This window comes from Alosa sapidissima, chromosome 5, assembly GCF_018492685.1.
Source record: "Alosa sapidissima isolate fAloSap1 chromosome 5, fAloSap1.pri, whole genome shotgun sequence".
In the NCBI taxonomy this organism is placed as follows: Eukaryota; Metazoa; Chordata; class Actinopteri; order Clupeiformes; family Clupeidae; genus Alosa; species Alosa sapidissima.
Window position 1 is genome coordinate 18,254,863 of NC_055961.1, and position 13,623 is coordinate 18,268,485.

The 13,623-nt window shown below is 43.6% G+C and overlaps 1 protein-coding gene across 2 annotated transcripts; it reads left to right on the forward strand.

Annotated features, from left to right (window-relative positions):
* The first annotated feature begins 547 nt into the window (after positions 1-547).
* On the forward strand, positions 548-13,444 carry pdha1a (pyruvate dehydrogenase E1 subunit alpha 1a). Of its 2 annotated transcripts, XM_042091655.1 has the most exons (12): positions 584-699; positions 2,795-2,815; positions 6,512-6,580; positions 6,903-7,076; positions 7,319-7,445; positions 8,008-8,099; positions 8,402-8,494; positions 8,764-8,919; positions 9,223-9,294; positions 10,634-10,701; positions 11,097-11,205; positions 11,350-13,444. In XM_042091655.1, exons 1-12 carry the CDS (start codon positions 643-645, stop codon positions 11,512-11,514), a joined length of 1,203 nt encoding a protein of 400 aa, XP_041947589.1. In that variant the 5' UTR covers positions 584-642; the 3' UTR covers positions 11,515-13,444. The 2 variants fall into 2 exon arrangements, with proteins under 2 accessions (XP_041947590.1, XP_041947589.1); XM_042091656.1 differs by lacking the exon at positions 2,795-2,815 and having other exon boundaries at positions 548-699.
* The last annotated feature ends 179 nt before the right edge of the window (positions 13,445-13,623 follow it).

A 13,623-nucleotide genomic window follows, 5' to 3' on the forward strand; every position in this document is an offset into this window, starting at 1 on the left:
TATGTGTAAGTGTATTCAGCTATCTAACCCATATATTTTCTAAAAGCCCATACTCTCTAGATGTGATATAGCAAGAGTTTGGATTTGACCCACCCACTTTTAGTCTTTAGCCTCTATCTAATCCTATATTATATAGGTGAAGAAGTGTATGACTGATACATTTTAGCCTATGTAATTCATGGAAAGCTAAATTATCCATCTAAACTGTATATTTTCTAAAAGCCTATGCCATCTACATATGATATAACATAGATCAAAACATATCGTATCATCCCACACACTTGCATACATCTATACCTACAGATAGGCATGTATTGTGAATTGTACTGGGTATGGGTATAAAAGCCAGTAAAAATACAACTAAGCTACCACTTAGAAAAGGTTATCATACCAAAACATATCTCTCAGACATAGAGGATTACGAAAATCATTGCTAGATTTTGCCAACTTTGGTGATACCAACTTCTGCTCTGGCCCATGGGCTAAAAGCAAAGTGGCATGTTTTTTGTTATAAATAAAAAAAAAAAAAATTGGTGGCGCCACCAGATGACGTAAAAACAGCAGTCACATAAACTCTGACGTCACTTTTTTGGGAACGGTGCGACCGTCCCATCTGGAGGCAGCTAGTAAGGGAACTGTAGTATGCAGAAGATGCTGTCCATCATATCCAACGTTTTGCGGGGAACCGCCAGCAAGAATGTACGTTTTCTTTGTGTTTATGGTTATTTTTGTCAGATGCAACAGTAGCCTCCACTTTAACCCTATGTGTAAAATGAATGTTTTGACAATTTGTAGAAGAGCGTAACATATCAACAGCCACTGACCTTGTCAGCTAGCAAGCTAGTTAGCTAATGCTTTGGCTAGCGCTACTTTTCAAGGATCTTAACGTTTTACTAAAATAGGTAGCATGTTGGCATGCTGTGGGTATTGCTTTGGTGTTGAATTCGAATAGAATTGGTATAAACTGGGCTGTTGTTGTTATATATGCGTTGGCCTGGGAGATACCCTGTATCTATGGTCATGCTAACGTCCTGTATCACTTTCATGGTCGTCCTGTGAAGTGTCACAGGAAAGGCATCTTAGCCTGAGCTTAGACTAGCATAGCAGCTAACTTCAGACTACGGCTCATTAGACTGTTTAACGATTAACGTTAGTTAACTTTATGTTTGACACTGCCCAATGTCGACGTTTTAATCTGAATTAAAACGAATGTACTTAATATGCTTAAGTGGTGAGCTAATTTCACAACGTCCAGTAGCACACCATTCTAGGCTAGCGTGACCTAGCTTGAACTGTAACGTTATTGCCTACAGTGTCTGTAGCTTATATATAATGGTCTGCAGTATAGTATAACGAATTCTGTTGTGGTCTAGAGCTAGGGCCTAACTTAAGTATCCTTGATCTATTAGACTTCTTATTTTTCATCTTACGGAAAGCATGAATATTAGCTTGCGAGTCAAAGTACGTGGTGCAGGCCATGTAACATCAAAGGTAAAGGTTTTTCTCAGAGCTCATCTAACCGTATGAAATTATGTTTGCAAAAAATGGGTATGTATTTGAAGGTTTCGTATCAAAATGACGCCAACGTTAAACATTTTTCACAGTCCCATGTACACAGAAGTCGGCTGAAGTTCTTCATATGCACTAAATTCCCTAAGTCCAGATATTCTTGCATTAGGACAGGTTGCAAATTAACAAGTTCTGGTCATGTAATGTAATGGCTGTGCATCTGATGGTTCAGAACTTAGTTGTAGTAGCCCATGCAATCAGGTCAGTTCAGATACTCACTTAGCTGTTCTGTGGGAACATGCTTTTTTAGAACCAGTTTTTGTTATTACTATGTGACATTGAGCTCAGCTGTTGCTTCTTGTCTGTGTGGTTTACAGAAAACAACAGTTTGGTAACAGTAATGGGCAGTAACCGGCATTAGTGTTGTGTGAGCGCTGCCTGCCTGGTGTCAACAAAGAGAAGAGGGCAGGACATTGTGTAGACACGGGGTTCATGGCACACCTGAACTATCCTGCTCATAGCATGGAGTTTGTCTCTGCATTTGTGAATTTAATCTTTTTTTACAAACAAGCTTCAAAATGTACAGCGAGAGGCTAGTTTATTGTGTAACTATACGGTGAAAAGATAAACTTGTTTGTTTTCTGGATACATTCCCATTTTTTTAGGCCATTAATCCACACAGTGCATAAAATTCAATTGATCATGTCATAAAAATACTTAAAGGTGCTAATTTTATTTAGCCTGAATGCTGACACAGCTGATTTCAATAACCACTATCAGTAATGTGATTTGTGGCCCCCCAAGAAAACCTACTGTATATCACACAATATTGCCATATTCATTCTAATACTAGTCAGTTTGACTGCCATTTGTTGCGGCACTATTTAATGAGGCTATACTGTGTTTTATTTCAAAATACTTTGTTTCAAATTATATATAATTGGCTTAGTTTTACCGATAAGCTGTGACTTTAATTACAACTGAAATAGTAAAGAATGCTGTGGTAGCTATGGTCATTAAACCTTGTCAAGCTAATTTAAGGTCAAATTGATCTCCCATACTCGATTTTAGCCTAAATTAATCACTGGTGTTATACAACATTGTACTATTCCTTGTGATATTGCAATGAAAATTGGGAACTACTGTGATTTTTAAAAAAAAATATATTTTTAATCTAGGTTGGCAGGCTTGCTAATTGCTAACCATTGTACGCGTATTGAACGGTTTCCCATCTCTCACATCTCCTTTCTCTCCCTCTCTGTCTTTTTTGGCTGCCTACTAAAAGGGAGCCGAGGTGGCCTCAGAGGTAAGGAGCTACTTAGCTAGTCAGCTAGCTTGGCCATCAGCTGAGGCACTCTAGTGCTGTTTGGGGTGTACTGCTAAGGCTAAGCTGCTAAGGCTAATCTCGCTTTGAAGAGGTTAAGTGACTGAAGCTCTCCTGCATCACAGCAAAGTGTAACATAACGCTTTCTTTATCTTAAACCTGTACTTCTGCTCTTTCACACATTGTTTTCTTATTCACACAATTTTCATGGTCTCATCTACACCCATTTTTTTTTTTTTTTTTTTTTTTTTTTTTTACTTTACCGTCGCCACCCCTTGTCCTTCATCATCTGGCCTTTGCTCTCCTTCTCTGGCTCTACTTTTATATTTTCTTAGGTAACTACCAGGGATGTAATTTTATACAGAAGTCACGATACGGTTCACACCACTTTGTGGCCATCAAATTTTGCTAAAAAGCTCACTACAGCAAAAGCAACAAAAAAAAAAGGAAATCAAGCAAAAAGTATTTTGATCAGACCGTACAGTTTTGACAGATTCCATTCACCTTGAGCTATGCTTAACATGGCATATTGCTAATTTGCTAATGGCTTGCAGCTCAAAGGAAAATGTTGGGACACAACAGTTTTGTACATGTCTTGGTTTTAAAGTCACGGTCTGGTTTAGTTATGGGAAAAAATGCCCCTGTGTACACGTTACTGTATTCAGTTCATTGAAGGCATGATACGGTATGTTGCGGTATGGTGCAGTATGGTGGCGCATGGTACGGTATGGTGCTGTAGGGTGCAGTATGGTGCAATACGGTGAGGTAGGGTGCGGTAAGGTGCGGTAAGGTGCTGCAAGGTGCTGCATGCTATGGTATGGTACGGTACGATACAGTACAGTATGGTGATGTAGGGTGCAGTTTGGTGTATAGTGCAGTATTGTGCTGTACGGTGCGGTATGATGCTATAGATATAGCTCTTGATGCACCCATAAAATCAGAGTTGGCGTACTTATAAAACGTTGGTTAACACTATCGGTCGTTCAGATATTTCAAGTTGTCTGTGTGCACACCCCTAGTTAGTACAGCGCCACCTGGAGTCTCATTAGTGATGGTTCAAGCCCACGGGTTTGAGGTTCTTTTTCCTCCTTCATTGAGTCAGTCGGGACTGTACGGTTCTGTGGTTTGGACGCCATGTTGGAGTTACTTCCTGAGCTTTCAGTGATGTATCACTTTTCAATCTTTTCCCCTTCGTCTAGTACTCCACTCGGAGAGCCATCCTACAGCTGCTGGCCAATCAGGGCGAACTTGCTGACATCACTTCCCCCCCACCAGAGCCCGTCCAGTGCAAAGTCCAGTCACACCCTGAACACAACACACATTCCCACACACACTCCTCCACACCTGCCGATGCTCGCCTTACCTCTTTGCATCCTGACTCCCTCCGTGGAGGTGACCGACTCCAGCCTTGCCCTCGAGAGCATTCCTTGCCCTCCTCCCCTGGTTACATACCCATTCTCCGTGGGGCTGATGAAGTCAGGCTAAATGATGCACCCTCTGCTGAACCCAGCTTTGAAACCGAGGGTGTCCCTCTTGGCCCCCTTTCCTCAGAGTCTATCACCCAGGAACCTTCTGCAGGTGCCCAAACCTCACCAGCCCCTCCTGCTGTCTGCTCAGGTCCTGTAGAATTTGCCGCTGAACGTTCAAAGACACTACAAACAGCCTCCAAGCCTGATCTGGTATCACCAGACCAGCTAGAGTCAGACCAAATCCTCATTCAGTCATGCATGGAACCTGAGCTTAGTCTAACTAAGCTAACAGATCTACAAACAAATTTACATGATATTATAAAAGAACAGGCTTCACCTGAAGTAGGGTTGGATCTAGCCTCACTTCAGAAATCTGTAGAGGAAAACTCGACTGTAACAATGCCCACACTAACAGAGGAAGAAGTGGACCGCCATCTCAGTAAAACAACAGAAGCAGACTTGGAGCTAATTTTACCTCAAGCAGACTCTACCAAATGCACACAAACAGAATTGAGTTTAGGTATGAGTCACAATGAACAAGCGCCCGAAGCCAGAAATCTCAACCTCGCCTTAAACCCAACCCCATCCCAACTCGAAACATCCGCAGACCTAACCTTCCCCAAACTTTCACATGAAGTGCCCTCCCCCTCAGACTCTCTCCTCCCGCACTCTACAGTGCCCCCTGCCCCCATACCTGAACACTCTGACTCAGCAGCGCCCCCTGCCCCCATACCTGCACACTCTGACTCAGCAGCGCCCCCTGCCCTCATACCTGCACACTCTGACTCAGCAGCGCCCCCTGCCCCCATATCTGCACACTCTGACTCAGCAGCGCCCCCTGCCCCCATACCTGCACACTCTGACTCAGCAGCGCCCCCTGCCCCCATACCTGCACACTCTGACTCAGCAGCGCCCCCTGCCCCCATACCTGCACACTCTGACTCTGCCGACCTGCAGCCACACCAGAACCCAGGCACCAGTCCTGGTGGCAGCACCGAAGAGACTCTAGGACCACAGCTTGCTGTGAGTACCTGCACTCTCTTCTGTCTTGCCTGCTGTGCTAACCAGCTCTCACACAAACTCATCTCAAACTCTGCATAACGGCTCACACATGAACCAACCTTAAACTTTGGGCACTATGCCAACGAACCCTGGTAGTCCCTCGACACACTATCCCAGAGTGGTGCTATTCTTGCAGCTGGTCCAGCAGCATGTGTTAGCCAGTAGCTAGTGTGAACTACCTGTAATTGAGCACCAGCAGCAGATGTTTGAGAAAAACTCTGGCAATATTTCACATAGATCTCAAATAGATTTCTCGAGGTCACCAAGTACTGTTGGCATGGAAAAAACAACAGCTAGAGCTGCCAGACAGCTACAGTGTTACACTCTGGGGGCATGATTTAAAAAAAACCCGGAAGGACCAAGGCTGTCTAGTTTTTCCTGGCAGACAATGTACGGACGTTGGTAGGGATGTGATAGTTGTGGAGTGTAAACTTTTTCCCAGGGATGAGATGGTGAATGTGCTGATTTATAAGAAAGGGAAGTCCCTGAGTGAGTCCCCAATGACCTCCTGCTCCATGTAATGTCACTGGTCTGGTTGAGTTTTGGGATTGGTTAGGGTGGAAGTGGTGGGTAGGAGGCAGAGACTGCCTGCCTGCTGGTTCAGAAAGAACGGACAGGAAATGGCCTCACCCACATATGCATGCAAATACATCCCATTTTTTAGATTTGCCAATGCTTGGTTTTTAGATTGTCCTAATGCTACCACAGAGAGGACTTAGGTTTGTCGCTGTTGCATCTGCCTTGCTCTTCAGAACACAAACGGCAATGAAAGAAGAATGAAGAGTAACACAGTGATATGCTAACAATTGCTAATTAATGTATAATAATGCAATCAGTAGATAAGTTATAATTAGTATAATGGTTATGGAATTGTGATTAAGCTTTTGATTAAAATGTGTAGTTTGCCAAAGAACATTCCCACAATCTACTGAGCTGAGTGTGTGTGTGTGTGTGCGTGCGTGTATGCGATTGTATAGGGAGGTGAACTGATGTATGTGTGTATGCGAGTGTGTGTACGAGTGTATTGGGAGGTGAACTGATGTGTGTGTGTGTGTGTGTGTGTACAAGTGCATTGGGAGGTAAACTTGTGTGTGTGTGTACGAGTGTGTAGGGAGGTGAACTGATGTCTGTTGGTGTTCTTTTACAGGGCGCTCGGGTGGTGCTCTCCTCTAGGGGCTACGCAGACTTCACCCCGCAGGCATCCTTCGACATCAAGGTGAGTGACACCTGTTCGTCAGTCTGTCGAACGTGTGACCTGTGTGAGACTCACGTTTTTACAGTGCTACATACTGTATATGTAGCACATGCGACAAAAATCAGTGTGTTATGGATGCTTTACCAGCTTAGCACCAGTGACCCCTTATTTAAAATGCTTTCTAGAGATTAGCCTACACATGACATGTTTATAACTTACATACAGATGCTACAGTTTTTGTGGATTGTGCTACAAAACTATCAACCTCTGTAGCACCTGTGCTATGAACAAAAAGAGTTAACGTACAGCCCTGCTCTGTGCTGATTGTTGTTGTTATTTGTAGAAGTGTGACCTGCATAAGCTGGAGGAAGGCCCGCCCACGGTGGCAGTGCTGACGAGGGAGGAGGGTCTGCAGTACTACAGGACCATGCAGACGATGCGGCGCATGGAGCTCAAGGCTGACCAGCTCTACAAGCAGAAGATCATCCGCGGCTTCTGCCATCTCTATGATGGACAGGCACGTATACACACACACACACACACACACACACACACACACACACACACACACACACACACACACACACACACACACACACACCACCCAAATGCACACATAGACCTTTCAGGGGGTTGATCTCTGTATGAACACACACACACACATAACACATACTTATGGGTGCATTTCCACGTTCCACCATTTATATGCATGCTCGTATACCTATGTTCATACACTGACTTGTGTAATATGGTGTGTAGGAGGCCTGTGCAGTTGGCATTGAAGGGGGCATCACACTGTCGGACCACCTCATCACTGCCTACCGTGCCCACGGATACACAATGACACGCGGCGGCACCGTCAGGGAAATCCTGGCCGAGCTGACTGGTGAGAAATGCTGGGAATCAGGGGGGGAGGGGTGTCCGGGACACTGTAGATAAATTGCTGAAAGTATGTGTGTGTGTGTTTGGGGGGTGTGTGTATGTGTGTACTGATGTAGTAGCTGTGTGTGTGTATGTGTGTCCGTCCAGGATGTTAGGTGAGAATTGCTAAGGAAAAGGATGTAGTGTGTGTGTACGTGTGTTCTTAAGCAGTGTGTGTGTGTGTACTTATGTGTGAGTGTGTGTGTGTGTGTGTACTTATGTGTGAGTATGTGTGTGTGTTTGGGGGGTGTGTGTATGTGTGTACTGATGTAGTAGCTGTGTGTGTGTGTTTGTGTGTGTGTGTGTGTGTGTGTGTATATGTCTGTCCGTCCAGGATGTTAGGTGAGAATTGCTAAGGAAAAGGATGTAGTGTGTGTGTACGTGTGTTCTTAAGCAGTGTGTGTGTGTGTACTTCTGTGTGAGTGTGTGTGTGTACTTCTGTGTGAGTGTGTGTGTGTACTTATGGTGAGGTGTGTGTGTACTTATGCAGTAGTTGAGTGTTTGTGTGTGTGTGTGTGTGTGTCCAGGTCGTCGGGGAGGAATCCAAAAAGGAAAGGGCGGGTCCATGCACATGTACACTAAGCACTTCTACGGGGGAAATGGAATCGTGGGAGCTCAGGTGAGTCATGTGACCTCATCCAGCTCAGCTCTCCGCGGTTCTGTTTGCTTGCTAAAACAATACCCGTTAGCTTTGATGCTTCTTCATTTATCTTTTTGCACCGGTATCAGAATAAGGAAAATATCACCAGATATTTCACCTTTTTATAAATATATATAAAAAGGAATACATAAGAACTGTGGGTGGCAGGTTTAGGCTCTAAACTAGGGTTATCAATCTGTTACTGTGTGTTTTAATCTAGGCCTGTGTTTGCGTCTCTCTCTCTTTCTCTCTCCTCTGTGTGTTTTGTGTGTGTGGTACAGGTCCCTCTAGGTGCAGGTGTTGCCTTGGCCTGTAAATACCTGGACAAGAACCAGGTTTGCGTCAGTCTCTATGGTGACGGAGCTGCAAATCAGGTGAGGGTTTCAGGTTGAAGGTGACTTTTGATTAAATACATGTTATATCATACACATGAAGTCTTTCAGAGCCTCCTATGCTAGCTCTCTTTACTAGCCTAACAGAGCTTCCTTTGCTAGCTTCTAGTTCTGATTGTTGAATGGTTGTAGACTGATAAACTGATGCGTTTATATGAGGTGTTTATAATCATAATAGACTGTTTATATAGAGGTGTACTCACAAATGTTAACACTGTATCCTAACACACTCTATCTGCTGACCGCTCCAGGGGCAGATCTTTGAGACGTACAACATGGCGGCCCTGTGGAAGCTGCCCTGCATCTTCATCTGCGAGAACAACAAGTACGGCATGGGCACTGCAGTGGAGCGCGCCGCTGCCAGCACCGACTACTACAAGAGAGGAGACTTCATCCCAGGCATACGGGTAGGGTGATGTGTCTATCTATCTATATGTGTGTGTGTGTGTAGGGTGATGTGTGTGACACACACACACACACACACACACACACACACACACACACACACACACACACACACACACAGTTTCTGTCGGAAACTCATGGGTGACGATGGTCTCTCTCTCACACACACACACACCATCTCACACACACATATAGTACACTTGTGTAGTAAAATTGTGACCCTGTAGTGTAATCGCGTAGTAACATTGTAACCCTGTAGTGTAATCATGTAGTAACATTGTTACCCTGTGTGTGTACGCATATAGGTGGATGGCATGGATGTCCTGTGTGTGAGGGAGGCTACCAAGTTCGCAGCTGATTATTGCCGCTCTGGAAAGGTTTGTGCGATTATGCGTGTGTGTGTTTGTCTTGTATGTGTCTTGAGCACCTTATGTGTTTATGTATTAATAGTAGGGGTGTAAAGATTAACCGATACGTATCGGTATCCGTTTTTAACGTGTAAGATACGGCTACATCGATATATGAAGCCCCGTATCGGAATAAAACTGAAATGAACCGGTCGTTATATCGATTTACTTGTTAAAATCGGTTCATAACCTTTTCTGCTCGCTCAGACTCTGATTTACGTTGCAAGCAGCGCGTTCATCCCAGTTCCTGTTTTGAAACTACACGTGGCACGGATTTGTGGGTAATGAAGTGCGTTTTGGGCTACACTCATTGCCCAAAGTAGACAAAGGACTTCATTACCCATACATCTACTGCAACTTAAGCACGTGACAACTCGCACTCTGTCGGTGTTTGACAGATTTTACTCTTTTGTTTGTCAAAATCCAGCGCGAAAACACTTACTATAGCATTCCTAAACGGCAACGATAGTCTGTAGAGTAGCCTTACGTTTGATGAAGGGATTTCCTTAATGTTAAAGAATAATTTGGCCCTTGCTGCTAAAACGGTGTACAAATTATTATTATTTTGTTCATATTCACTCAGACTTGGAACAAAATAGGCCCAGTTCATTGATATCTAGGCCTATGTTGTTCTTGTAGGCTATGAGAAAAGGCCAAGATTGTCTTAAGCACCGTTTTATTTTATTTCGGTATTGTCTTACCTCAACAATAGGCTACAGCTCCTTGAAAACAATCAGATATAACTCTATAAAATCTATAAAGTCTATAAAAATGTATTTTATGTTGTATCTGGCTGCTTTGTTTGGCTGAAATGTAGACTATTCTTTTTTCATTTCAATACAATATATGATACAAACCTCAGTTTAGATAATCATATTCACACATTTGTTTTTGCCTAATTGACATGACCATGATAATTTATAATATAAAATTAATGTGCACCTTAAGCAAAGGATAAAAAATCTTTCAGAATGCTTTCCATTCTTCAACTGCATCGAACTGCATCGAATCGCATCACATCGAATCGTACTGAATCGTTTTTTATGAACATGTATCTTTTCTTGTATCGAATCGTGCCCATGTATCTAGATGTGAATCGTATCGTCTTTTACATGAGCGATTCACACCCCTAATTAATAGTATATCTATGTCTTCAATGTGTACGTACACATTATGTGTTTACATATTAATAGTATCTATGTCAGATTATATATATTTTCTCAATATATATATATATTGAGAAACAATAAATGTTTTCACCTTGTGTGTTTTTAAGTGCATTGAAATTGTTTTGTAATTTGAAAACCAGGGTCCTATGCTGATGGAACTGCAGACATACCGTTACCATGGACACAGTATGAGTGACCCTGGAGTCAGGTGAGTGTCCATGGTGATTACTTAGCAGAGGTGGCGATAGGCAGATTTCAGCACATCTCAGATCAATAGATCAGATTTCATCATTGTCATGTCACAGATCGATAGATCAGATTTCATCACGGTCATGTCACAGATTGATGGATCAGATTTCATCATGATCACAACACAGCTTGATGGATCAGGTTTCTTTATGCTTATCGCATATTAGAGGGAGATGGATGAGAATTATTTTGAAATGTAGAAATCAATATTTTGGCTGTTTTTTTTTTTTTGTTGATCTCCTGATTTTTTATCGACATGTGTAAGATTAGATTTGAACAGGTGCAGTGGTTGATGCATAGTAATACTGAGAGAAAATATTGAAGTTATTTTGTGTGTGTGTGTGTACTCATCAGCTACCGGACACGAGAGGAAATCCAGGAGGTGCGTAGTAAGAGTGACCCTATCTCCCTGCTAAAGGATCGCATGCTTCAGAACAACATGGCCACCGTGGAGGAGCTCAAGGTAAAACACACGCTCTGTCTCTTTCTCTCTCATACACACATACAGTACACTTGTGTAGTAACATTGTAACCCTGTAGTGTAATCGCGAGTAACATTGTTACCGTCTGTCTGTGTGTGTGTGTGTGTGTGTGTGTTGCTCTGCAGGAAATTGACGTGGAGGTGCGTAAGGAGATTGAGGATGCAGCTCAGTTCGCCACCACTGACCCCGAGCCCCCACTGGAGGACCTCTGCAACCACATCTACTCCAGCGAGCCGCCCATCGATGTGCGCGGCACCAACCCGTGGAGCAAGCTGAAGTCCCACAGCTAAACAGGAGGAAGAGGAGGAGGAGGAGGGGGGGGGGGGCGTACATGTGAACAGAAGAGAAGGGGGAGGGGAGACGAGAGAGGGAAGGGGGATGAGAGTGGGGAAGACAAACTCATCAGAAGTTTAACCTTTTTAAAAGCCCAGTTTCTTTAACTTTAAAAGCCCAGTTTCGTTAGCTGGGCTCCAGAGTCTAAATAAATACATCTTATTTTTCTGGGTTACAAGTCTGAACAAACTTCCTCAGCTCCAGGGACAGAGAGAGAGAGAGAGAGAGAGAGGGGGGTGGAGGGGGAATGGAGAGACGTCTGCTTGTCAGGGGAGGTAGAGAGGGAAGTCATATCAGCATACACTCACAGAGAGGGAAGAACACTTTGCCTTTTCTTTTAACCAGTTTAATCTTTCATCAAGCCTTCTTTCATGCAGCTTTCCGAGGAAGGCAGGAGAGGAAAGGAAACAGATCTCTGCCTTTTCTTAATATTGTTGCTTAGGTCAAATATAATCATTGCTATTAAAAACTGGAACATTATTAACCTTGATCTCTTTCAGAGGCCTAATGTTAGCTCAGAACCACTCAGAAGCGCTCAGAGGCATGTGGGGGCGGGGCCCTTGGGGTCTCTACACTCGACAGCGTGAGACGGGGGCCTCGTGTTAACATCGAATTTCGCCGAAGGCTTGTCCGACGCTATACAGACATTCGTGAAAGACCTCTTTTAAAAAACAAAATAACGCACAAAACCTTCTGGTACTTCTGGTGGCTCCTACAACACTTTGGTCTTTTTGTAACATTTCTGTGCTCTTAGTCGCACTCCTCCGATGCCAACTGTCTTTGTGAGTGTGTGTGTTTGTGGGTGCCCATGCATGCATGCACACACACAGACACACAGAGCCTGATTCTTACACTTTAGCCTTCTCTCACAAAAACACTCTTGAATTATTGCACTCCATTGAAAGTACTTTGATGCGTTACTGTCGTCTTCAGATGTGGTACACACCTTTTACTTTCTGTCGGAAACTCATGAGTGACAATGGTCCTTACCAGAGACCGCCACCTTTCAGTCAGTGACAAAAAAGGGATTTCTGCATCACTGTTGATCAGAGACTATCAGCTATAAGACCTCAGTTAGGAATGGTGAAAAGGGAAAAAGGAAAATGTTAACCTTTCTGGAAAGAGCATTTCATCTTGCCAAACTTTTAACACCGTTAATTACACAGTTGCTTGTATTCATATCGGCACGTTGTGTGTGTAGTTCCTGAAGCCAAGGCCGTCTCATCTCCACACCAGCTGCTGCTGCTGCCGTAGTTAGGGCCTGTTCAGGACCAGGAGCCCAGAGCCTGTGTGGTGGATGGGCTTCCCAGTCTGAAGCCGCCGACCTCGATCACGGAAACGGAGGCGTGATCGGCCCCGAGGGACCCTGGGGGGGTGGGGCTGTCAGGGCAACTCTGCTGGGTGGTCTGTAGAGACCAGACAGGTTTGTAGTGCAGGGTAACATGCTCACCTCTGTATTGCAGCAGAACTACTACTGGTCACGCTCTGGCTGCAACGGCAGGGCCTTATGTGGCAATATTAGTGATTGTAGCAATATTGATGATGCAGTAAAGAAATCCACAGCGGAACTTGAGTATGAGACCTTTGTGTCACTCCTCTGCCAAACATTTTTTCTGTTTTATGGAGAAAGTACAGATTTAGGTAAAGCGCCAGATACAACCATAAAACAGATTAAATGCTACACAACACCTACAAAAGACATTATTATTATTATTATTTTTTCATTTTAGTTGCAGTTTTTTAAAATTTCAGAAAGCTCAAACTTAAAGTCTTGCTATTCTGCTGTCTTCTCAAAGTCTCTCTACCTCTCATGTTCAGCAGTCACTGTCTGTGTTGTATTTATTGGGAGATTGTTTTTCTTTGTTACATTAAAAGAGATGAAATACCCCACTGTCTTTAAGCCTGTATTTTTATGTTCAACACTGATTTAATTTAGTAGGAATGGTATAAACGACTGGCCGCTGTAAATGTTATATACATCCCAGATAAGTACATTTAAATGGGCTCTTATTGGTAGTAGCAGTAATCATGTCACCCTCCGAATTGGGAAGTAGGCCTACTGTAGG